General features: G+C 43.4%; 2 protein-coding genes across 2 annotated transcripts; both read right to left on the bottom strand.

Moving 5' to 3' along the window:
- Positions 1-7,085: 7,085 nt before the first annotated feature.
- KRT40 (keratin 40) lies at positions 7,086-12,870 on the bottom strand. The gene is made up of 7 exons (XM_038754241.1): positions 12,460-12,870; positions 11,442-11,524; positions 10,650-10,806; positions 9,509-9,670; positions 9,286-9,411; positions 7,928-8,148; positions 7,086-7,176 (listed from the first exon to the last, which is right to left on the bottom strand). The coding sequence occupies exons 1-7, from the start codon at positions 12,868-12,870 to the stop codon at positions 7,086-7,088; spliced, it is 1,251 nt and encodes a 416-aa protein (XP_038610169.1).
- Positions 12,871-21,217: 8,347 nt separating this feature from the next.
- Positions 21,218-22,459, bottom strand: LOC119934960 (keratin-associated protein 3-3-like). The gene has a single exon (XM_038754550.1). It carries the CDS (start codon positions 21,869-21,871, stop codon positions 21,566-21,568), a length of 306 nt encoding a protein of 101 aa, XP_038610478.1. The 5' UTR covers positions 21,872-22,459; the 3' UTR covers positions 21,218-21,565.
- Between the last annotated feature and the right edge of the window lie 2,168 nt (positions 22,460-24,627).

The following is a 24,627-nucleotide window of genomic DNA, read 5'->3' on the forward strand; positions in this document are numbered from 1 at the left end:
TGATGCTATTTTCTAGTAGCCAATCCGGTAGTACTCTGTCTAGTATCTTACTGGCCATGGAGAGCAATGAGAAGCCCTGATAATATCTGTAACCTGATCTTTGGCCTGTTTGAAGATGTAGGAAGGGGCAAGGTGATGGAGAACTTTGAAGCCTGTAGTGAGGCGTTTTTGCCTCATGCGAAGGTTGATAGGCAACCACTGGAGATTTTTGAGGAAGGGAGTGACATCCCTAGCGCGTTTCTGTAGAAAGATAATCTGGGAAGCAGAGTGAAGTATAGACTGAAGCAGGGAGAGATAGGAGGATGGGAGATCAGAAAGGAGGCTGATGCAGTAATCCAGTCAGGATAAGATGAGAGATTGTATCACTAAAGTAGCGGTTTGGATGGAGAGGAAAGGGCAGCTCTTGGCGATGTTGTGAAGGTGAGACTGGCAGGTTTTTATGATGGATTGGAAGTAATAATAATAATAATGGTATTTGTTAAGCACTTACTATGTGCCAAGCACTGTTCTAAGCATTTGGGGGATACAAGGTAATCAGGTTGTCCCACGTGGGGCTCACAGTCTTAATCACAGTCTTGGAAGCAGCATGGCTCAGTGGAAGGAGCCTGGGCTTTGGAGTCAGAGGTTATGGGTTCAAATCCCAGCTCCGCCACTGGTCAGCTGGGTGACTTTGGACAAGTCACTTCACTTCTCTGGGCCTCAGTTACCTCGTCTGTAAAATGGGGATGAAGACTGTGAGCCCCACATGGGACAACCTGATCACCTTGTAACCTCCCCAGCGCTTAGAACAGTGTTTTGCACATAGTAAGCACTTAATAAATGCCATTATTATTATTGTTATTAATCTCCATTTTACATATGAGGGAACTGAGACTCAGAGAAGTTAAGTGGCTTGCCCAAGGTCACACGGCTGATAAGTGGTGGAGCTGGGATTCAAACCCATGACCTCTGACTCCCAAGCCCAGGCTTTTTCCACTGAGTCATGGTGTGGGGTGAATGAGAGAGCGGAGTCAAGGATGACACCAAGGTTGTGGTCTTGTGAGATGGGAAGGATGGTAGCGCCATCCATAATGACGGGAAAGTCAGGGAGAGGACAGGGTTTGGGAGGGAAGATGAGGAGCTCAGTCTTGGGCATGTTGAGTTATAGGTGGAGTGCGGACATCCAGATGGAGATGTCCTGAAGGCAGGAGGAGATATGAGCCTAGAGGGAGGGAGAGAAAACAGGGGAGGAGATGTAGATTTGGGTGTCATCTGCATAGAGATGATAGTTGAGGCCGTGGGAGTGAATGAGTTCACCAGGGGAGTGAGTATAGATGGAGAACAGAAGGGGACCAAGAACTGACACTTGAGGAACCCCTACAGTAAGGGGATGGGGTGTGAAAAGATGAAAGTGAAGCTTCCAATTATTGAAATATCTCAAAATGCATTGTAATTGTAAGGATGATATGCAGAGTATACGGTGATGATATGCAGTGGTGATACGCAGAGTAGAAAGCTGGACTAACCATCATCTGATTTATTCTAATGTCACAGCAGCAGATATATCATAAACTATTGTCCTTGTCCCCTGGTTGGCTCAGTGTTAGGTTCATGAAGAATGAAGACGCCGTGCAACAAGGAACCGGGTTTATAGGCTCCAGTGTAAACAGTGAATGAGCATTTCTCTCTGGTAGTATTTACAAGGCAGCCATCAAGACATGCCACATATAAAGGCGATGCTACTAAGACAGGTTTGATAAAAATAACTCAGATACTTAAGAGTCCTTGTAGCAAATCAATGAATGCCTCAACAACACTTGGTAGCCCATCATGACCCTGATAAAAGAGAGATTTCTAGAGGTGTGAATTGTGATACCACCACTGAAGAGATCCTAGATTATGCAGATTACCACCAAGGAAAGATTTCTGTATATTACAAAAGAAGCTATGTGATTTCATACCCATTTTCACAACCCTGGGGAATTATAATGATGATTCTTGTTGTCCCAGGCAAAGACAAGATCCTGTGGAGGTGCCTAGCCATCTATCAGTCTGTGATATTAAGTGCTTACTATGTGCAGAACACTGTATTAAGCACTTGGGAGAGTACATCTTTGGCATTATGCCTGACATCGCTCTTATTCAACCCCCATATTCAACCTGTCACCAAATCTGGTTGGTTCTACCTTCACAACATCACTAAAATATATCCTTTCCTCTCCTTTACTACAGTATCAGCCTTCCCGCTGGCTTCCCTGCCTCCTGTCTCTCCCACACCAGTCCATACTACATTCTGCTGCCAGGGTCATTCTTCTAAAAAAACCCAACATTAGGTCCATGTCTCCAGTGGTTTCCCATCTACTTCTGCATCAAACTGATTTCTCACTGTCTGCTTTAAAGCAATCAATTATAGTGCCCCCTCCTATCTTAGAGGCCAGCATGCACACTCTGCTCCTCTAATGCCAACTTGCCAACCTCTTGCCCAAATCCTTCCTTTATCCTGGAACTCCTTTTTCCTTTATTGACAAACCACCATTCTCCCCACTTTCAAAGCCTTATTAAAATCACATCTCCTCCAAGAGGGCCTCTCCGACTAAGCTTTCATTTCCCTACTCTCTCTCCCTTTTAAGTCACTAGATCAGTACTATTTAAGTACTGGATATTCACCCCACCCTCAACTCCATAGCACTTATGTACATATCTGCAATTTGTTTTTATGTCTGCCTCCCACCCTCTCTCTAGACTGTAAGCTCCTAGCAAACAGGAGACATGTCTACACACTCTGTTGCATTTTACTCTCTGAAGCGCTCTCGAGAAGCAGAGGAGCAGCATGGCCTTATAGATAAAACACAGGGGTGGGAGTCAGAAGGACCTGGGTTCTATTCCCATCTCTGCCTCTTGACTGCTGTGTGACCATGGACAAGTCACTGAACTTCTCTGGGCCTCAAGTTCCTTCATATATAAAATAAGGATTAAGACTGTGAGCCTCATATGGGACAGAGACTGTGTCCAACCAGATTAATTTGTATATATACCAGTGCTTAGTAACAACAACAACAATAATGGCATTTATTAAGTGCTTACTATGTGCAAAGCACTGTTCTAAGCGCTGGGGAGGTTACAAGGTGATCAGGTTGTCCCACGGGGGGCTCACAGTCTTAATCCCCATTTTACAGATGAGGTAACTGAGGCACAGAGAAGTGAAGTGACTTGCCCAAAGTCACACAGCTGACAATTGGATTACTGGATTACTGCATCAGCCTCCTCTCTGATCTCCTATCCTCCTGTCTCTCCCCACTTCAGTCTATAGTTCACGCTGCTGCCTGGATCATCTTTGTGCAGAAATGTTCTGGACATGTTACTCCCCTCCTCAAAAATCTCCAGTGGCTACCAATCAACCTACGCATCAGGCAGAAACTCCTCACCCTCGGCTTCAAGGCTGTCCATTACCTCGCCCCCACCTACCTCACCTCCCTTCCCTCCTTCTCCAGCCCAGCCCGCATCCTCCGCTCATCTGCTGCTAACCTCCTCACTGTACCTCGTTCTCACCTGTCCTGCCATTGCCCCCACCCCCGGCCCACATCCTCCCCCTGGCCTGGAATGCCCTCCCTCCACACATCCACCAAGCTAGCTCTCTTCCTCCCTTCAAAGCCCTACTGAGAGCTCACCTCACCCAGGAGGCCTTCCCAAACTGAGCCCCCTTTTCCCTCTCCTCCTCCCCATCCCCCACCCTACCTCCTTCCCCTCCCCACAGCACCTGTATATATGTCTGTACAGATTTATTACTTTATTTATTTTACTTGTACATATTTACTATTCTATTTATTACATGATGATGTGCATCTAGCTTTAATTCTATTTGTTCTGATGACTTGACACCTGTCCACATGTTTTGTTTTGCTGTCTGTCTCCCCCTTCTAGACTGTGAGCCTGTTGTTGGGTAGGGACCATCGCTATATGTTGCCAACTTGTACTTCCCAAGCACTTAGTACAGTGCTCTGCACACAGTAAGCGCTCAATAAATACGATTGAATGAATGAATGAATGAATGAATGAATTAGCAGAGCCAGGATTTGAACCGATGACCTCTGACTCCAAAGCTCGGGCTCTTTCTGCTGAGCCATGCTGCTTCTCTGGCACATAGTAAGCCCTGAAAAAATACCACAGGTGTTATTATCATTATTATTATTAAGTGCTTAAACCACTACTCTGCACATAAGTGCTTAATAAATACCATTGATTGGTTGATTAATTGATTACAGTGCATTGGAGTAGAATGTGATAGAGTCAGTAAAGACTACACATTGTCATTTTAAGCGATGCATCTTTCAATATCAAAGCACAGGGAACCTTCTCCATGGAGACGTGGCACTCACTTCAATTACTGACATAGTTCCCACGTAAGACAGAGCCTTGAAGAATGGTAAATTACCTGGAGCTAGTCATATAACACAGAGAGCCTCTATGCATGGAAGGATTACACTACTTGAATATTGTATAAGCTGTGTCAATATATGGAGCATTGAGGAGATGGCTTTATCATCATTCTCTTCAAAGAGAAAAGTGAAAATCATTTTTTTAATGGAATTTGTTAAATGCTTACTACGTGTCCCACTTAAGGTCTAGTAAAAATACAAAATAATCAGGTTGGACACAGTCCATGCTCCACATGGGGCTCACTGTCTTAATCCCCATTTTACAGATGAGGAAACTGAAGCACAGAGAAGTTAGGGGACTTGCCCCAGGTCACACAGCAGACAAGTGGTGGCTCTAGGATTAGAACCCAGGTCCTCTTGCTCCCAGGCCCATGTTCTTTCCATTATGCTGCCACGTGCCTTGAAATTATAGTAACTATTGCTGTATTTCATTTCTTTTTTTCCCTGACAAGGTTTGCCACAGTCTTTCTGGATGGTTACTGAAGAATGGCAGTAATCACCCACTCCCAGAATCGTGATATGATGCTGATGGCATTTGTTAAGTGTTTACTATGTGTGAAGCACTGTTCTAAGCTCTGGGGGGGATACAAGGTGACCAGGTTGTCCCACATGGGGCTCACAGTCTTAATCCCCATTTTACAGATGAGGTAACTGAGGCACAGAGAAGTGAAGTGACTAGCCCAAAGTCACACAGCTGACAAGTGGCAGAGTTGGGATTAGAACCCATGACCACTGGCTCCTAAGCCCGTGCTCTTTCCACTTAACTACATTGCTTCTCTTAAATAGCTTTAGACTGCATCCTGACAAGTGGCAGAGTTGGGATTAGAACCCATGACCACTGGCTCCTAAGCCCGTGCTCTTTCCACTTAACCACATTGCTTCTCTTAAATAGCTTTAGACTGCATCAGGTACAGAAGTACAGAGGAACACACCACAACCCCAACCCGGTTCTTCATAAAGCTTATAAAGCTTATGTTGCCAATTTGTACTTCCCAAGCACTTAGTACAGTGCTCTGCACATAGTAAGTGCTCAATAAATAAGATTGATTGATTATAAAAGCCTTTGACAGCATCAGATCTGGGCTCTGACAATAAATATGCCTACTCTCAGAAGAGAGGCAGGGTAACCTAGTGAAAAGACCCCAGACCTGTCATGTACCTGCTGTGTGACCTTGGGTAGTCACTTCACCTCTCTGTGCCTCAGTTTCCTCTCCTGCAAATTGGAGATTCAATATCTGTTCTCCCTCCTACTTCCTAATGTGAGCCCTATATGGGACCTGATGATCTTGTATCTACCCCAGTACTGAGTACAGTGCTTGACACCTAGTAAGCAGTTAACAAATATCAAAATTATTATTGTTATCTTGGGCCAGTCACTCAAATTATCTCAGCCTCAGTTTCCTCATTTTATAATGGGGATTCAATACCTGTTCTCCTTCCTGCTTAGACTGTGAGCCCCATTTGGGACAGGAATCATGTCCAACCTGGTTATCTTGTTAAAACCCCAATGCTTAGCACAGTGCTTGGCACAAAGTAAGCACTTATCAAAGCCCATAATGATCATTATTACGATTCCTCCCTCCTGTCTATGTGAGGAAGAATACTGAAGAAAAAATGATTGAATGTAGTTCCCACCCAGGCTGATCTTAATCCAGAAGAATGCTATTCCATCCCCCATTCCAACCTGCTCCCGTCCAGGCAATGATACAATTGTCCGATTTTCTGCTGTTGTGACTTTACATGGTGGCATTGTTGTGAAGTTCTGGATTTCTAAAAGCATCCTGTTTTCATACTTCTCTTTATGTCACTGCTTAACTTTTTAGATTGTGATCAATCAATCAATCAATGGTATTTACTAAGTGTTCACTGTGTGCTGAGCACTGTACTAAACACTAGGAAGAATACACTATAAGAGAGTTGGTAGACAGGTTCCAATGAGCTTACAGTCTAAAGGAGGAATTTACAGTCTATTTGAAGATCACAGACTCTGTCTCGATTGCCTTCCATGTATCTCTTCGCATAGTGTGAGCATGATGTTGATGGCATTGATATCAGTTTGCCCCATATCCAATAGGAGGTTGTGTTATGCCCATGATACATATGCCAATAGACATTTATTATAATGAGAACTGCATTATTCTGCTTTAGAAATGGTCTTTACTGAGAAATGTACAAGAGAGCTTCATGGCATCCTAGAAGACTGATGCAGCACAAGAAAAAGGGAAGCAGAGTGACCTAATGGAAAAACCACATGCATGGGATTTAGATCGCTTGTGTTTCAATCCTGGCTCTGCTATAGGCCTACTGTATGACCTTGGGCAAATCACTTAACTTTTCTCTTTCTCAATTACCTCAGCTGTAAAATGAGGATTAAATGCTATTCCCTCCTATTTAGACATCTCATCATAGTACAGGGACTGTGTCCAATCTGATTACCTTGTTTCTACCCCAGCAATTTATACAGTGCATGGCACCTAGTAAATACTTATATAAAGTACCGTAAAAAGAGAAAGGAAATAACAAAGCAGATGTGGTCTAGGGACGCAAAAAGTGTGGAAACTTCAGGATGGTCTAGTTTTGAAGCAGGTGGGTAGGGAACGCAGGTGGCTTTTCTTGTGTCCTGGGGTAGGTTTTAGATTCAATTCCTTAATAAATGGGCCTTCAGCATTTTCAGGCTTGGCAGTTTTCTACTGTACAAATCACACAGGGTTCGCTCAGGTCACAGAAAGTATAGGAGGCAGAGCATGGATTGCAGGGAAGCCTGAAGAAAAAGAATTGTAGATTTAGTACCGGGGAAGGAATTTTATGGCAAGCTACCCACAGTGGAGAAAACATAAAGTAAATTAGAGAAATACTGAATTTTCAAGGAGAAATCCCATTCAGAATCAAAGTTATTTCAAATCTATTTAACTCCAGAATCCAGAATGATTGTTCCACTCTGCTCTAATTCAACCCAAATCAAAACGCAGGTAAAGACTACATTTGGAGGATTCCAGAAACCAAGATGCTCTCTTTTGATAATAATCAGTCACTTGTATTTTTAAATTGTTTCTGTCGTAGGATTTCCGTTGATTTCCATAATGTCTCCTGCACGGGAAGTAACTCTGGAGATCCGCTGAATGATTCTGATCAGAGAGAAGGCAACTGAATGTTTAGAGGCAAGGTACTACACATAAAATAGAGGATGAGAAACTTAAAGAGTTGAAAGGATCAACAAGTGTCCTGCTGTTTCTCTTGAGAAGTTACCTTAAGTGGTATTTGTTAAGTGGCACTGTGCCACCTCTGGGGTGGATACAACCAGATCAGATTGTCCACAGCTTCTGTTCCACATGGAGCTCACAGTCTTAATGAAGGAAAGATGCTATATTCTATAAATTAACTCATGAAAACTCCAAATTTTCTCTTGGGTGAAGTTTTGAGGACCTGACCTGAGGAAAGAGTTTCCCTGGAAAGTACATTTTCAATCCTCTGGAGTCTTTCATGATTTCATATGTCAACTGAACTATACGTACTTGCAATCTTCGCTCTCAAGCAAGCTTTGGTATGTGGCAATTTCACATTCCAGTCGGGTCTTGACATCAAGGAGGATTTGGTATTCCTGGTTCTGCCGCTCCAGGTCACAACGGATCTCAGCAAGCTGGGTCTCCACATTGTCGATCAGGCACTGTATCTGTGCCAGCTGGGAACTGTAACGGTCCTTGGTTTCTGAAAAAGTGCCTTCCAGAGATTCTTTCTGCAAAGGAATGGGTGGGAAAAGCCGGATAAAATCCAAGCTGTGGTGATTTCACTTCAACCAATCAGTCGATCAATCAATTATATTTATTGTATTTAGAGGAGCAGCATGGCATAGTGGATAGATCACCAGTGTGGGAGGTTCTAATCCTGGCTCTGTCACTCGTCTGCTGTGTGACCTTGGACAAATCACTTTACTTCTCTATGCCTCTGCTACCTCACATGTAAAATGGGGATTGAGTCTGTGTACCCCACGGGGGACAGGAACGCCGACTTTGCTCATATCCACCCCAGGGCTTAGTAGAGTGTCCGGCACATAATAAACACTTAACAAAAACCCTAATTATTTAATATTATTTATTGACCACTTATTTATTTTTAAATAGTATTTGCTAAGTGTTTATTATGTGCCAGGCACCTTACTAAGTGCTGGGGTAGATACAAGCTATTTAAATTGGACAAATTCCATGTCCCACATGGGACTCACAGATTTAATCCCCATTGACCCCTCCCTCAATCCTACAAAATTTATGTATATATGTGTAATGTATTTATTTAATTATTATCTGTCTCCCCCTCTAGACTGTAAGTTTATTGTGAGCAGGGAACATGTCTACCCATTCTTTTATACTGCACTCTCCCAAGCGCTTAGTACAATGTTCTGGACATAGTAAGCGCTCAGTAAATAAGATTGATTTTACAGTTGAAGTAACTGAGGAACAGAGAAGTTGAGTGAATTGCCCAAATTCATACAGCAGACAAATGGCAAAGCTGGGATTAGAACCCACATCCTTCTGACTCAGACCCACTAAGGTAGAACTACACACCTGGGAGAGTACAGTATAACAGAATTGGTAGACGTGTTCCCTGCCCACAAGGAGCTTACAGTCTAGACCAGAATCTTTGACTGATGCTTCCAGTTTCAAGGCAAAATATCTCAAAATATGTCTCATGAACCCAAGAAAAACTTCTCACATAGAGGCACTGTCCTTTGATAAATACAAGGCAGGTCAATCTGTAAAGCCAACCCCATGTGCCAGATGGATGCCTAAATTCCTTCGGCAGTCTGATCTGTGTAAGCAATCGTGTCTACTTGATCTTCCATTTAGAAAATATTAACTCTCTGACTGCTACATACCAGACTCTCCTGGGCCTCGAGTTCAATCTCCAGAGCGTTGGCTGTTCGATCCAATTCGATGATCTCCGATTGGCAGCAATGTAACTGCTCTGCACTGGAAAGCTGCTGGTGATTCAGTTCTTCTGTCTGAATGTGAACAAGCAAACAAGAAATAGAAAGACGTGAAGAGAATGATAAAGCAAGACTAAAAACCTCTCTGGCAGTAATGGCCCCGTGGACTGACCTGGATAGCAAACCATTCCTCAGCCTCTCTGCGATTGTTAGCTACCACAGTTTCATACTGACACCTCATCTCATCCAGGAGCTTGTTCAGATCTACAGTTGGGGCAGTGTCCAGCTCCACAATGAGTCTATCCCCAAGCTGGGCCTGGAGGGAGTTTACTTCCTGAAAGAGGAGAGAAGGCCATATAAAACTAAACAGCATCCTTCTTATTTTGTGCTCCACAGTTAAACTCTCTGGAATTTTCTCATAGGAAAACATTTCAATACTGTAGAATGTTTGCATTTCTAGTTTCTAAATTCAGTCCTGGAAATATAAGAAGCAAAATTTTCACGATTCAGCTTAGCATAAATATGAGTTTTCAAATCTGTGCTAATGATTATGTGATTCTCATGTCTCTAATAATAATAATAATAATGATGGCATTTGTTAATTGCTTACTATGTGCACTTACACTTACTGTGTACACTGTTCTAAGCACTAGGGAGGATACAAGGTGATCAGGTTGTCCCACATGGGAAGCACTTGGAGAGTATAATAACACTAGGAGACAAAATCCCCGCCCTCGAGGAACTGGCAATTAAGTTGGGAGACAGAAAATTATTGGTAGGAGGAAGTAATAGAGTAGAAAGAAATGTACATAAGTACTATGGGGGAACGCTTGAGTGCTTAGGTGTTAGGGAAGTGCTTAATAATAGTAATAATTGTGTTATTTGATAAATGCTTACTATGTGCCAGGCACTGTTCTAAGTGCTGGGGTAGATACAAGTTAATTGGGTTGGACAGAGTCCCTATCCCATTACAGCTCACAGTCTTAATCCCCATTTTACAGAGGCACAGAGACTGAGGCACAGAGAAGCTAAGTGACTTGCCCAAGGTCACACAGCTGACAATTGGTGGAGCCTGGATTTGAACCCATGACCTCTGACTCCCAAGCCTGTATTCTTTCCACTGAGCCACACTGCTTCTCTACCTGAATTTAACCCCATTCAATATGGGTTATCATTACATTCTAATAAATTATCTTTAAATTCAGTTCTCAAGACTCCTAAATGTGTCCATCTACTAATGTGTGGCATCAAATTAACTTCTTTTAAGCACAAATCTCCCATGATGCTTTCCCTTTTTCCATCCTTTTCCTTACCTCTTCGTGATTCTTCTTGAGACAGAGGAGATCTTCCTTCAGAGACTCCAGATGTGCCTCCAAGTCCGATTTGCACAGGGTCAAATCATCTAGAATCCTTCGCAGGTCCCTGACATCAGCTTCAACTGGCTGGCGGAGGGATAGTTCAGCTTCATACCTTTAATCACAGAAGGCAGATGAGGCCTCTTGTTCGCAGCACCCCATTTCTGGTATTAAATTAGATGCTTAGGTGTTTACACAAACTCTTTCAGGCTCTGAGAGTACCATTTAGTATACTGCCGTATAAGGGTCTAAATGACACCCTAGGGGCTTGAAGTAGTTCATAAGGCATCTCTCATGCGGCAGGGAGTGACTTAATCCTGAGGACATTCTATCTCAGGGATACAGAGAGAGCAACAAAGCCAAGCAGAAATCTTATTTCAGTTTTTTCATATTTCAGTCTGTTTTACATTCCCTTTTTCCTTTTATGGCTTTCCCACCGCCTCTTTTTGATCCTTTAAATTTTTAAAAAGGGACCCATCCACTCATTCTGCTAGATTCGATGATTTCCAACTGACTGTAAGCTCCTTCTGGGCAGGGAATCTGTTTATTGTTATAAAAATTGTACTCTCCCTTGCACTTTGGACAGTGCTCTGCATACAGTTAGTGCCCAATAAATATGATTGAATGAATGAAAAGTAGGCCATCATTGCTGGGATTCAAGCGCTCTCTTCTGAAGGCAGTTTCTGCCTATGAAAATGTTATTTTGGAGAGTTCTAGATGGATTGGTAGTTCAAGTTGGCATAAACTTACTTGGTTCTAAAGTCATCAGCTGCCAGTTTGCAGTTGTCGATCTGCACAGCTAACCTGGAATTCTCTGCCTTGGTGCACAAAATCTGGGAAATAAGTTATTTCGTAGGAAATGAGGTCTGGTAAGAAATCCAAAGTCTTACTCCTTTGATTTACTCCTTAGACTCCTTGACTTACTCCTTAGATTTCTTCACTACAATTTCTGAATGAAATGAAAAGCTGATGCTGTCAGTACTGACCTTTAATTTCCAAACCCTTTTAGATTTGATGTTAACTTTCTGGGAATCTAGAACCCGCTGAGAAAGTGGAGAAGCTCTTATGAAAACCAGTTCTTCTGAAGTTTTATCATTCCCAACATCTGAGACTGTAAGCTCGTTGTGGGCAGGAAACGTTTCTACCAACTCTGTTGTATTGTACTTTTCCAAGCACTTAATACCTTGCTCTTCATCCAGTAAGCTCTCAATAAATAGGATTGATTGATTGATCGATCGATTGATTGCTTTCACCAGAAGGGGCTCAAGTTCTTGTTTAATTGGTCTGATCCTTTGCCCTTTATATTCTTGAGAGTAAAAAGGAGTCCAGCATTAAGAAGGGACAGTGGTAACAAGATAACTCTAGCCAGTAAAAAGTTTCAATTCCAGATTTCATTTTCCAGAAATAGAATGTTTTCAGAACAATAATAATAATAACATTCATTCATTCAGTTGTATTTATTGAGCAGTTACTGTTTGCAGAGCACTGTGCTAATAACAATTATTATGGTATTTGTTAATCACTCTATGCCAGGCACTGTACTAAGTGCTGGTGTAGATATACAAGCAAATTGGGTTAGGTGCAGTCTCTGACCCATGTAGGGCTCACATTCTCAATCCCCACTTTCCAGTAACTGAGGCAAGAGAAATGAAGCAACTTCCCCAAGGTCGCACAGCAGACAAGTGGCAGAGCCAGAATTAGAACTCAGGACCCGAAAACCTGCCACCGTGAATCTAGACCACGGACTGAGCAGTGAATATCAACAGACCTTTTGCTGGAGATCCTCAACTGTGTTGAAGTAACACTGGTAGTCGGGACAGACAAAAGTGATTTGTTGTTCGCACTGCTCTCGGATCTTGCACTCCAGCTCTGCGTTCTCCTCCTCCAGACACCGCACCTTCTCTAGGTAGTTGGCCAGGCGATCGTTCAGAAATTGCATGGTCTCCTTCTCGTTGCTATTGAAGGCCCATTCATCGCGCCAGCCACGGTGCCCCACCACGGGCAAATAGCAGCTGCTCGACAGGCGAGATCGGCATAGGAATCTGGGCGTCTGACATCTGGCTGCTCCACAAGAAGCAGGGAGGCAGGGGGTGTCAGTAGAGCAGGTTGAGGCAGATGGACAATCAGTTACTCTGCAGCAGGACTCGGGAGAGCAACTTGAAGAGCAGGCAGAAGTCATGGTGAGGAGAAAGGAGAGGGGAGGAGAAAGATGAGACGCAAGTCCCCAAAGACCCGAGTATATGAAAACCTCTTTCCTTTCTGGACCTTTTTATATGGCTTCCATAATGGGTGTTGACAGACTGCACAGGATGTTTTCTTTGTCACTGTTTACACTTGTTTCTATAAGAACATTTCATTAACCTGCTTATTTATCATGGAAGAGTTCCTGGTCTCATAAAAAATAGCTAGCTTCATGTTCCTGAATCAGAATGCATGCCAAGAGACTAAGATTGCTGCCATTTCTTCAATCAGTCAATCAAATGGTATTTATCAATTGCTTACTGAGGGCAGAGCACTGTATTCAGCGCTTAGGAGAGTACAGAAGAATTGGTAGGCATGTTCACCGCCCACAGCAAACTTGCAAACTAGAGTTTACAGACTTCAATGACCTCTATTACAGTATCTGTTTCTGCTCATCAATGGAAGTTACAATGTGTAGTCTTTGGCTACTGCCTCTTCCTATTCCGAGGTCACCAAGGTGAAATGTTGACTCGTAATCTGCCCAACTAACTTATGGATAAAGGGTACAGTGAATTTTTACCTGAAGAATCTGGTAACGGAAACTCCAACGTCCATCAGAGCATTTAGAAACAAATCACTTGCTTCAGATAAGCATCCCCGTAATCTCCGAGATGTTGAAGGAATAGAGAAAGAAGGGCGAATTTTGGTGGTCCAGAGGTCATGTACCTATTAAAAAGAAGAACTATGGAGTTCGTTCAATAACATTTTGACAGGTGGGTCTTGAATAAGAGTAGAATGATAGGTAAAGTGAGTTTGTTAGTCTTTGGAAGAATCTCTTGATCTCCCTGAGTATTGGATCTCATTAAAATATTGTTCAGTTCCTCCTTCTCGTAAAAATGTTTAGTGTGATTAAGAATCATAGCAATGGCTTTTGGACACTGGTACATGGGCACGTAAGTTAATGGTAGGGATGACTGTTTTAAAGGGCATCTTTCGTGACAGTGGCCTATCTTATTCTCTTTTGGGATATTACATGACTTTGTAAACAATGATAATGCTTATTAAGTGCTAACCATGTTCCAAGCATGTTGGAGCAGGTAAAACATAATCAGATTGGTCACAGCCCATGACTTAAATGGGGCTCACAAGGAGGGAGAAAAAATGTTTCATCCCCATTTTTCAGATAAGGAAATGGAGGTATAGGACACTAAAGTGACATGTCCAAAATCACTTAGCAGGCAAGTGATTCATCAGGAACTAGATGGTAAGTTTCCTGATTCCCAAGCCTAAACTCCTTCAATGAGGCATTACTGCCACTCTATCCTAGAGAAGCAGTGAAAAGAGAATGTGTCTGGGAATCAGAGGACCTGTGTTCTAATCCCGGTTCCACTACTTGTCTGCTATGTGACGTTTGGAAAGTCACTTGTCTTCTCTGTGCCTCAGTTGCCTCATCTGCAGAATGGGGAATAAATCCTACTCCTTAAGCTCTGAGTCCCATGTGGATGGGGACTACGTCCAACCTGATTATCTTGCAGCATGGCATAGTGGATAGATCATGGGCCTGGGAATCGGAAGATCATGGGTTCTAATCACGGCTCCACTATTTGTCTTCTGTGCAGCTTAGGGTAAGCCACTTGACTTTTCTGTGCCTCAGTTACAGAAATGGGGATTGATACTCTGAGCCCTACTTGGGACAGGGACCCTGTTCAACCCGATTTGCTTGTATCCACCCCAGCGCTTAATACAGTGTCTGGCACATAATAAGTGCTTAATAAATGTCATTTAATAATAAATAAATAAATAAAGTCTGTCCCAGTGCTTAGTACAGTGCTTGAGCTTTTAACAAATACCGCCATTATCCTTCGATCCAATTTTGCCACACTGATGCCTAGCTTGCACTCTTCAAATCATCATCATCATCAATCGTCTTTATTGAGCGCTTACTGTGTGCAGAGCACTGTACTAAGCACTTGGGAAGTACAAATTGGCAACATATAGAGACAGTCCCTGCCCAACAGTGGGCTCACAGTCTAAAAGGGAGAGACAGAGAACAAAACCAAACATACTAACAAAATAAAATAAAGAGAATAGATATGTACAAGTAAAATAAATAAATAAATAAATAAATAGAGTAGTAAATATGTACAAACATATATACATATATACAGGTGCTGTGGGGAAGGGAAGGAGGTAAGATGGGGGGCATGGAGAAGGGGACGAGGGGGAGAGGAGGGAAGGGGCTCAGTCTGGGAAGGCACAAAGCATTTAGCAAGAAACTCTTGAGTTCTAAGCTTTCATTCACTTGGGGCTGTCAAAGCATTTCATCCGGGTGTACATCTGTTTCCCTGCCTTTCTCTACTTCTAGCAAAAAAACTCAAAGTTCATTCATTCATTCAATCATATTTATTGAGCACTTACTGTGTGCAGAGCACTGTACTAAGCACTTGGGAAGTACAAGTTGGCAACATATAGAGACGGTCCCTACCCAACAGCGGGCTCACAGTCTAGAAGGGGGAGACAGATAACAAAACAAAACGTGGACAGGTGTCAAAATCGTCAGAACAAATAGAATTAAACTATATGTACATCATTAACAAAATAAATAGAATAGTAAATATGATCCTAAGAGAAGCCAAACATTTGTTGCAGGCCCAGCTGAACTAATTATACATGTTCCTTTGCCCTCCCTCTTCTCTTCGTGATCATTATGGTATTTAATAATTGTGGTATTTGTTAAGCACTTACTACGCACCAGTCACTGTACTAGATGCCAGGACAGATACAAGCCAACTGGGTTGGACACAGTGCCTGCATGGACGAGTGTCTTCTGGAAAGAGAAAACAGTTTTTTAGCTCAGTGTTGGAGCACACTGAAACAATGTGACTCCCAGTGAATCAATCAATCACTGATATATACTGAAAATTTACCGTGTGCAAAGCACTGTCCTAAGCACTTGGAGAGTACCATGGCACAAGTAGACAAGATCCCTGCCCTCAGAGTGCTTACAATAGAGCAGGAGAGACAGACACTTTTATAAATTACAGATAGGGGAAGCAACTGAGTATAAGGGTGTATGTTTAAGTGCTGTGAAAGTAGGGGTTGGGTGAGCGTGGGCAGAAAACTGCAGTAATCAGAGTTGCGCCTTGAACCCTTGGCAAGAGGGACATTTGGTTCTGCTGTAATCTGTGGAAGGGGAAAACCCTATTCCTTCCCCTCCTCCACCTCCATGCTCCCATTTTAAATCCTGAGATCCATTAAGGCTCCCTCCCTAGAATTCAGGGCATTATTTTTAGTAGGAAGAGATGGTTTGGAGGAGGTGGGCATTTCATATGAATGTGGAGTCCTGGGGGCTTCTCAAGAGTGGGGAATTCATTCACTCATTCAGTCATATTTATTGAGTGCTTACTGTGTGCAGAGTACTGTACTAAGCACTTAGGAGAATACAATATAACAATAAATAAATGCCTTCTCTGCCCAAAATGATCTCACAGTCTAGAGAGGAAGACAGGTGTTAATATAAAGAAATAAATTACAGATATGTACGTAAGTGCTGAGAGGCTTGAGTGGGGAAATGAATAAAGGAAAGCAAGTCAGGGCAATGCAGAGGGAGTAGGAGAAGGGGAAAAGAGGGCTTAGGCAGGGAAGGCCTCTCGGAGGAGATGTGCCTTCGGTAAGGCTTTGAAGTGGGGGGAGAGTAATTGTCGGATTTGAGGAGGGAGGGCATTTCAGGCCAGGGGCAGATTTGGGATTGGAAGAGGGGTCAGCGGCAATGTGGAAATTGAAGTACAGTGAGAAGGTTGGTATTAGAGGAGTGAAGTGTGTGGGCTGGGTTGTATGAGAGTAATAATAATAATGGCATTTATTAAGCGCTTACTATGTGCAAAGCACTCATCTAAGTGCTGGGAAGGTTACAAGGTGATCAGGTTGTCCCATGGGGGGGCTCAAAATCTTAATCCCCACTTTACAGATGAGGTAACTCAGGCACAGAGAAGTTAGGTGACTTGCCCAAAGTCCCACAGCTGACAATTTGGGGAGCCAGGATTTGAACCCATGACCTCTGACTCCAAAGCCCGGGCTCTTTCCACTGAGCCACGCTGCGAGTAGCGAGGTGAGGTAGGAGGGGCCAAGGTGATTGAATGCTTTAAAGCCAATATTGAGGGGGAAGCCTGGGCCAATGCCCTCATGTCCCATTAAAGTATTTGTTACTCTATTTATTTATTTATTTTACTTGTACATATTTATTCTACTTATTTTATTTTGTTAATATGTTTTGTTTTGTTCTCTGTCTCCCCCTTCTAGACTGTGAGCCCACTGTTGGGTAGGGACCGTCTCTATATGTTGCCAACTTGTACTTCCCAAGCGCTTAGTACAGTGCTCTGCACACAGTAAGCACTCAATAAATGCAATTGAATGAATTAATTAAAGGGGTAAAGAGTTGCTTACCTGAAAGACCTTAGACCTGGGAGTCTGAGGACCTGGGTTCTAATCCTGCTCTGCCATTTACTTGCTGTATGACCTTGAGGTAGTAACGGTAATACTTATGGTGCATGTTAAACACTTACTATGTGCCAAGGACTGTTCTAAGCGATGAGGTAGATGAAAGTCAGTCAGGTTGGACATAGTCGCTGTCCCACACGAGACTCACAGTCTAAGTAAGGGGAATATAGATGCGGTAACTGAAGCTCAAGGTCAAAGAGAAGACATGAGGTGGAGTCTGGATTAGAACCCAGGCCCTCTGACTTCCAGGCCTGTTTGCTTTCCACTAGGCATGCTGCTTCTCAAGTGACATAATTAATCTGTGGCTCAGTTTCCTCATCTGAAAATGGGTATTAAATTGTTCTCTCCTACTCAGAGTGTGAGCCCCATATGGGACAGGGACTGTGTCCAACCTGATTGTCTTGTATCTAACTCAGTGCTTCGTAGAGTGCTTGGCACATAATAGTCCTTAAAAAGTATCATTATTGTTATTATTATTATGATTATTAGTTAAGTAGTAGTAGTATTCATCCCTTAATGTTGTTCAGGACTTGGTCAACTGGACTCATTTCTCCAAATTACCAAACTAGACCAAAGCAATGAGGTGATCGAGGAGCAAAAATTTGGCTCATAATAATAATAATAATAATAATAATAATAATGGCATTTGTTAAGTGCTTACTATGTGCAAAGCACTGTTCTAAGCACTGGGGAGGATACAAGGTGATCAGGTTGTCCCACGTGGGGCTCACTGTGTTCATCCTCATTTTACTGATGAGGGAACTGAGGCCCAGAGAAGTGAAGTGACTTGCCCAAAGTCACATAGCTGACAAGTGGCCAAGCGGGGTTTGAACTCCTAAACCCATGCTCTTTCCACTGAGCCATGCTGGCTGATGATTTTTATGCATATAATTTTTTTTTTCCTTTTTAAGTACAATATTTGTTAAGTGTTTACTATGTGCCATGCACTCTACTAAGCACTGGGGTAGATAGAAGATAATCAGGTTGGACACAGTCCATATCCAACATGGAGCTCACAATCTTAATCCCCTCATTCACTCATTCATTCAATCGTATTTCTTGAGTGCTTACTGTGTGCAGAGCACTGTACTAAGCCCGTGGGAAGTACAAATCGGCAACATGTAGAGATGGTCCCTATCAATCAATCAATCAATCAATCAATCGTATTTATTGAGCGCTTACTATGTGCAGAGCACTGTACTAAGCGCTTGGGAAATACAAATTGGCATCACATAGAGACAGTCCCTACCCAACAGTGGGCTCACAGTCTAAAAGGGGGAGACAGAGAACAGAACCAAACATACCAACAAAATAAAATAAGTAGGATAGAAATGTACAAGTAAAATAAATAAATAAATAAATGAATAGAGTAATAAATATGTACAACCATATATACATATATACAGGTGCTGTGGGGAAGGGAAGGAGGTAAGACGGGGGGATGGAGAGGGGGACGAGGGGGAGAGGAAAGAAGGGGCTCAGTCTGGGAAGGCCTCCTGGAGGAGGTGAGCTCTCAGCAGGGCCTTGAAGGGAGGAAGAGAGCTAGCTTGGCGGATGGGCAGAGGGAGGGCATTCCAGGCCCGGGGGATGACGTGGGCCGGGGGTCGATGGCGGGACAGGCGAGAACGAGGTACAGTGAGGAGATTAGCGGTGGAGGAGCGGAGGGTGCGGGCTGGGCAGTAGAAGGAGAGAAGGGAGGTGAGGTAGGAGGGGGCGAGGTGATGGACAGCCTTGAAGCCCAGGGTGAGGAGTTTCTGCTTGATGCGCAGATTGATCGGTAGCCATTGGAGGTTTTTGAGGAGGGGAGTAATATGTCCAGAGCGTTTCTGGACAAAGATAATCCGGGCAGCAGCATGAAGTATGGATTGAAGTGGAGAGAGACACGAGGATGGGAGATCAGAGAGAAGGCTAGTGCAGTAGTCCAGACGGGATAGGATGAGAGCTTGAATTAGCAGGGTAGCGGTTTGGATGGAGAGGAAAGGGCGGATCTTGGCAATGTTGCGGAGCTGAGACCGGCAGGTTTTGGTGACGGCTTGGATGTGAGGGGTGAATGAGAGAGCGGAGTCGAGGATGACACCAAGTTTGCGGGCTTGTGAGATGGGAAGGATGGTAGTGCCGTCAACAGAGATGGGAAAGTCAGGGAGAGGACAAGGTTTGGGAGGGAAGACAAGGAGCTCAGTCTTCGACATGTTGAGCTTTAGGTGGCGGGCGGACATCCAGATGGAGATGTCCTGAAGCCAGGAGGAGATGCGAGCCTGGAGGGAGGGGGAGAGAGCAGGGGCAGAGATGTAGATCTGGGTGTCATCAGCGTAGAGATGATAGTTGAAGCCGTCCCTATCCAACAACAGGCTCACAATCTAGAAGGGAGAGACAGACAACAAAACAAAACACGTATGTATGTATTTATAACTTGTATACTGACCTGTAATTTATTTATTTATTTATTTATTTATTTATTCATTTATTTATTTGTTTGTTTATTTGAGAAGTTAAGTAACTTGCCCAAAGTCACCCAGCTGACAAGTGGTGGAGCTGGGATTTGAACCCATGACCCCTGACTCCAAAGCCCAGGCTCTTTCCATTGAGCCATGCCATTCCTCAGTTTAGACTGTGAGACCCACGTGGGACAACCAGATAACCTTGTATCCTCCCCAGCTCTTAGAACAGTGCTTGGCACATGGTAAGCTCTTAACAAATACCATCATCATCATCATTATTGAAAATGTCACTCCCAGGATGAGGAAATAAGCAGAGGCAACAGGTTCTCAGTCTTGGATTGAGAAACACCAGAAGGAGTCAATAATAATAATGATGGCATTTATTAAGCGCTCACTATGTGCAAAGCACTGTTCAGGTTACAAGGTGATCAGGTTGCCCTACGTGGGGCTCACAGTCTTAATTCCCATTTTACAGATGAGGTAACTGAGGCACAGAGAAGTTAAGTTAAGCGCTGATCCAGTGCTTAGAACAGTGCTTTGCACATAGTAAGGGCTTAATAAATGCCATTATTATTATTGACTCGTCCAAAGGCACACAGCTGACAATTGGCGGAGCCGGGATTTGAACCCATGACCTCTGACTCCAAAGCCCAGGCCCTTTCCACTGAGCCATGCACTTCCCTTCTAGGAATGGAAGAGAAGGCAAAGGTGGTCACTGCTTCTTCTTTCCGATAATAATAATAACTATGACAATACTGATAATTATGGTATTTAATAATTAAGCAATCACTTAGCATAAAGGATGAACAGATAAGGTGATAAGATACATCCAACAGCATTTGCTAGCAATAATAATTTGTTAAGCACTTACTATGTGCAAGGTACTGTACTAAGCTCTGAAGTGGATTCAAGCAAATAGGGATGGACGTAGTCCCTTTCCCATGTGGGCTCACAGTTTTTATCCCCATTTTACAGATGAGGTAACTGAGGCACAGAGAAGTGAAGTGCTTTGCCCAAAGTCACTCGCAGACAAGTGGTGGAGCCAGGATTAGAATCCAGGTCCTTCTGATTCCCAGGCCCATGTTCTATCCATTAGGCCACCCTGCTTCTCTGTGGCACACGGGGCTTAGAGGTTGGAACACCTTGTTGTCACCTAGATCCTTTTGTATGGTCTACCCTTGACCAGTAATTCGGCAGATAAATTGGCCATATTGCTTTTAATGTGGGAAAAAAAGACAAAAACAAACAAAAAAAAAACCCAAAGCCAAAACTCAGCAATTTTTCAGCAGCTCTTGTTTCCACGTGGGAGAGATTACTACAAATAGAAACTAAATCTGAAGCCAAGACAAGACAAAGTGCAGTCAGGAAAACAAATAAAAGCCAGAGGAGCAATTTGTGCTATGCCAGAGAAGTAAAATTTATTAGGAAATCCACAGCGAATATTATCAGTCTGTGGGAGGACAATGGAGGGAGGACAATGGAGGGTGGACAGGCAGCCCCCAAAACATCCTGACAGAGGACATTGATTCCTCAAACTTAAGAGTTTCAATACTGTAAAGGTTTTAGCAAGCCTTCATGCTTGCAATGCTGGATTCCTTTTCATGAGTTTTAGCCAGATAATCATACGAGAGCCTCTCAGTTTCCTGTTCCTGGAACACCAGACATCCGGAAAGGTACAGAGTCATCCCAAGGCAGGTCGATCCCGGATCGGAAGCTGGGAGGTGGAAATCAGGCATCGTTGGAGAAAATGGGCGCCGATCAGAAGCAGCTCGGCTGGCAGGGTTCGCTGGGGCAAGGCTGGACCCACGTGGTCAGCGGGATGCTCTCCACGCCCGGGGTGGGCAGGCAGTTATTGAGGAGGAAGCAGGTGGGCACACAGGGCTGAGGGACGTGGCAAGGGGGTGGCGTGGTGTCGTAGCAGGTGGGCTCCAGGAGCCAAGTAGTGTGAGGGCAAGTGCTGGGCAGGCAGACCCCGCAGCGGCAGCACTTGTCGGAAGAGCAGATGGTGGTGGCCGGCCCCGTGGGGACACTGCAGCAGGCCCGGCAGCAGGAGTTGTAAGCCATGGTGCTGTTGGACGTCCTTTTTGGTTTGGATGGAGACCTGAAGTTTCTGTAGTTTAGAGGCCTCTTCGCCCCGTGGGGCTTTTATATCCCATCCTGGGTGGATGTTGAGCCAATGGTAGGCTTCTGTTCCTTGTTACTGTTTACATTTTCAGTCCTATTATCCCCTAATTGCCTTGGCATTTAGATGCCTGTAAAGAGTCCCTGGCCTCCTAATTATGTTTTATTTGAGTTCCCTGCTTCTGGCTGGGTGTCCCTAGGGAAGAGCTTTGTGATGCATCTTCAAGAGTCCCCGTCACGTTGTGGTTTCAATGACAACCCAATTTAACCAGGATTAGGGACAATGAGTGATATTGTTGTTCCCCTGCTGGAAGCCCTTGGGTCTTTGTCACTCTACCCTCTTGGATGTTTTGGGGTGATTAACTTTTCCCATGATTTAAAGAACAGAGGGTGTGTTTTTTTTTCTGTAAACCTTCAACCAGGAAAGGGATTGAGGGGGAAACTTCGGGTCAGGTAGATGTCAGATAGAGCTAACTTTTCCCATGATTTAAAGAACAGAGGGTGGTTTTTCTTTCTGAAAACCTTCAACCAGGAAAGGGATCGAAGGTGAAACTTTGGGTCAGGTAGATGTCAGATAGAGCCCAGGCTAGAAAGAGTAAGCATCCCAGAATTATACAATAGTAAATAGAGCTGAGAATTGCTGAATGAACAATGGACCATTTAATCTGTGTAGCTATGGCAACAATCTGAGTCAGTGATGTCAGGAACCTGAATTTTAAGTGGGAAAGAAATCATCATTCAGTGGATGTATTTAATGAGCAGAGCACTGTGTGCAGAGCACTGTACTAAGCGCTTGGAAAGAACAATTTTGCAACAGATAGAGACAGTCCCTACCCAACGATGGGCTCACAGTCTAGAACGTTCCCTTCTGGAGTTTTCTCTACTGTACTGTACAATGCAGTACAACAGAGATGTTAGATAAGTTCTCTGCCCACAGCAATCTTGCAGTCTCGAGGAAGAAAGGAAATGTTTTTTTTCCCTGTTTCTACTCAGGTAAGATCACTGGAGAGTTGAAGCTGCTGTGTAGATAATTCAGCTGAGTGGAAAGAGATTTGGGGAATGATTTATCCAGATTGATATACTGCTTTGATCAAATTCACTGAACGCTTTCTACGTCATTTCCCATATTTAGGAGGAGTGCTCTGCTAGTTTTGTGATAATCGTATCATAATAATCGAACTGGTAAAATAATAATAATAATAATTTGTTAAGCACTTACTATGTGCCAGACACTGTACTAAGTGCTGCAGTGGACACAAGCAAATCAGGCTGGACACAGTCCTTGTCCAGCATGGGACTCACAGTCTTAATCCCCATTTTACAGATGAGGGAACTGAGACACAGAGAAGTGAAGTGACTTGTCCAAGGCCACACTGTAGACAAGTGGCAGAGCCAAGATTAGAACCCATGACCTTCTAACTTCCAGTCCCATGCTCTACCTACCAAGCCATGCTGCTCATACGTTGTGCTCAACATTGTGCATTTATTGTGCAAATATGCCTCACGGGTAAAGATAAAAGCAATATAAAAATAAAATGACAGCTTTCTAGTGATAGTTTATATGTCCATATCATTTTTCATTGAATGATCTTGTAGTGCTCTACAAATATTAATTAATTTTCACCATGAAGTAAGTAAGAAAACTTTTACTATCCCTCTTTTACCAGCTGGGAGAATGAAGCCTTGAGAAATGACTTGCCTAAGGAGATCCAGTGACTCATTGATTTATAAACTAAAAATAGGATTCATAAGAGCATATTTCCAGACTTGTGGTCTATTTCCCCAAACAATGGAAGTTAAAATTATGTCTTACTAGGCGTTTAACATTATTGATAATGCATTATGCTTTCTTTCCTTCTTTAAGTTTATAGGATGATTTTGAAAGAGTCTCCTAGGAACTATCTATCCAACAGTTTGGAGTTGGACTCAGAGACAACAGTTGTTCTTTCATCTTGCTTTGGGCTTCAGGGGAGGGTCAGTGTGAGAGGCCCTGAGGGCACAGGCCAAGATTTCTGACGAAAGTTGGGATTAGATAGAAGCATGAGAGCTTCCTATTTGGTGGTGATAAAAGTCGCCAACTATCAAGCGTACTTCTTGATAGTTACAAATGTCAAGATTCTTCCACTCCCTTCTGCATCATCCTTGCACTTGGATTTGTACCCCTTACTTACCCCACCCTCAGCCCCACATAACTTATATACATATAATAGTAATAATAATAATGACATTTATTAAGCGCTTACTATGTGCAAAGCACTGTTCTAAGCACTGGGGAGGTTAAAAGGTGATCAGGTTGTCCCACGGGGGGCTTACAGTTTTAATCCCTATTTTACAGATGAGGGAACTGAGGCCCAGAGAAGTGAAGTGATTTGCCCAAAGTCACACAACTGACAATTGGAGGAGCTGGGATTTGAACCCCTGACCTCTGACTCCAAAGCCCGTGCTCTTTCCACTGAGCCACGCTGCTTCTCTAGTTACGTGTGTAATTTACTTATTTATATTAATAATAATAATAATGTTAGTATTTGTTGAGTGCTTACTATGTGCCAAGCACTTTTCTGAGCACTGGGGTAGATACAAAGTAATCAGGTTGTACCACGTGGGCCTCATTCTTCATTCCTATTTTACAAATGAGGGAACTGAGGCACAGAGAAGTTAAGTGACTTGCCCAAAGTCGCACAGCTGACAAGTGGCGGAGC

The sequence above is a fragment of the Tachyglossus aculeatus genome, chromosome 11 (assembly GCF_015852505.1).
Source record: "Tachyglossus aculeatus isolate mTacAcu1 chromosome 11, mTacAcu1.pri, whole genome shotgun sequence".
Classification (NCBI taxonomy): Eukaryota; Metazoa; Chordata; class Mammalia; order Monotremata; family Tachyglossidae; genus Tachyglossus; species Tachyglossus aculeatus.

Bases quoted from the DNA above. Each gene is read 5' to 3' on its own strand.
- LOC119934960 (XM_038754550.1), bottom strand. From the start codon at position 21,871: ATGGCTTACAACTCCTGCTGCCGGGCCTGCTGCAGTGTCCCCACGGGG.
- KRT40 (XM_038754241.1), bottom strand. From the start codon at position 12,870: ATGACTTCTGCCTGCTCTTCAAGTTGCTCTCCCGAGTCCTGCTGCAGA. The intron at 9,671-10,649 runs GTAAGGAAAAGG...CTCCTCTTTCAG, and splicing joins TCAAGAAGAATCACGAAGAG to GAAGTAAACTCCCTCCAGGC. The intron at 9,412-9,508 runs GTCAGTCCACGG...GTTCACATTCAG, and splicing joins AGGAATGGTTTGCTATCCAG to ACAGAAGAACTGAATCACCA.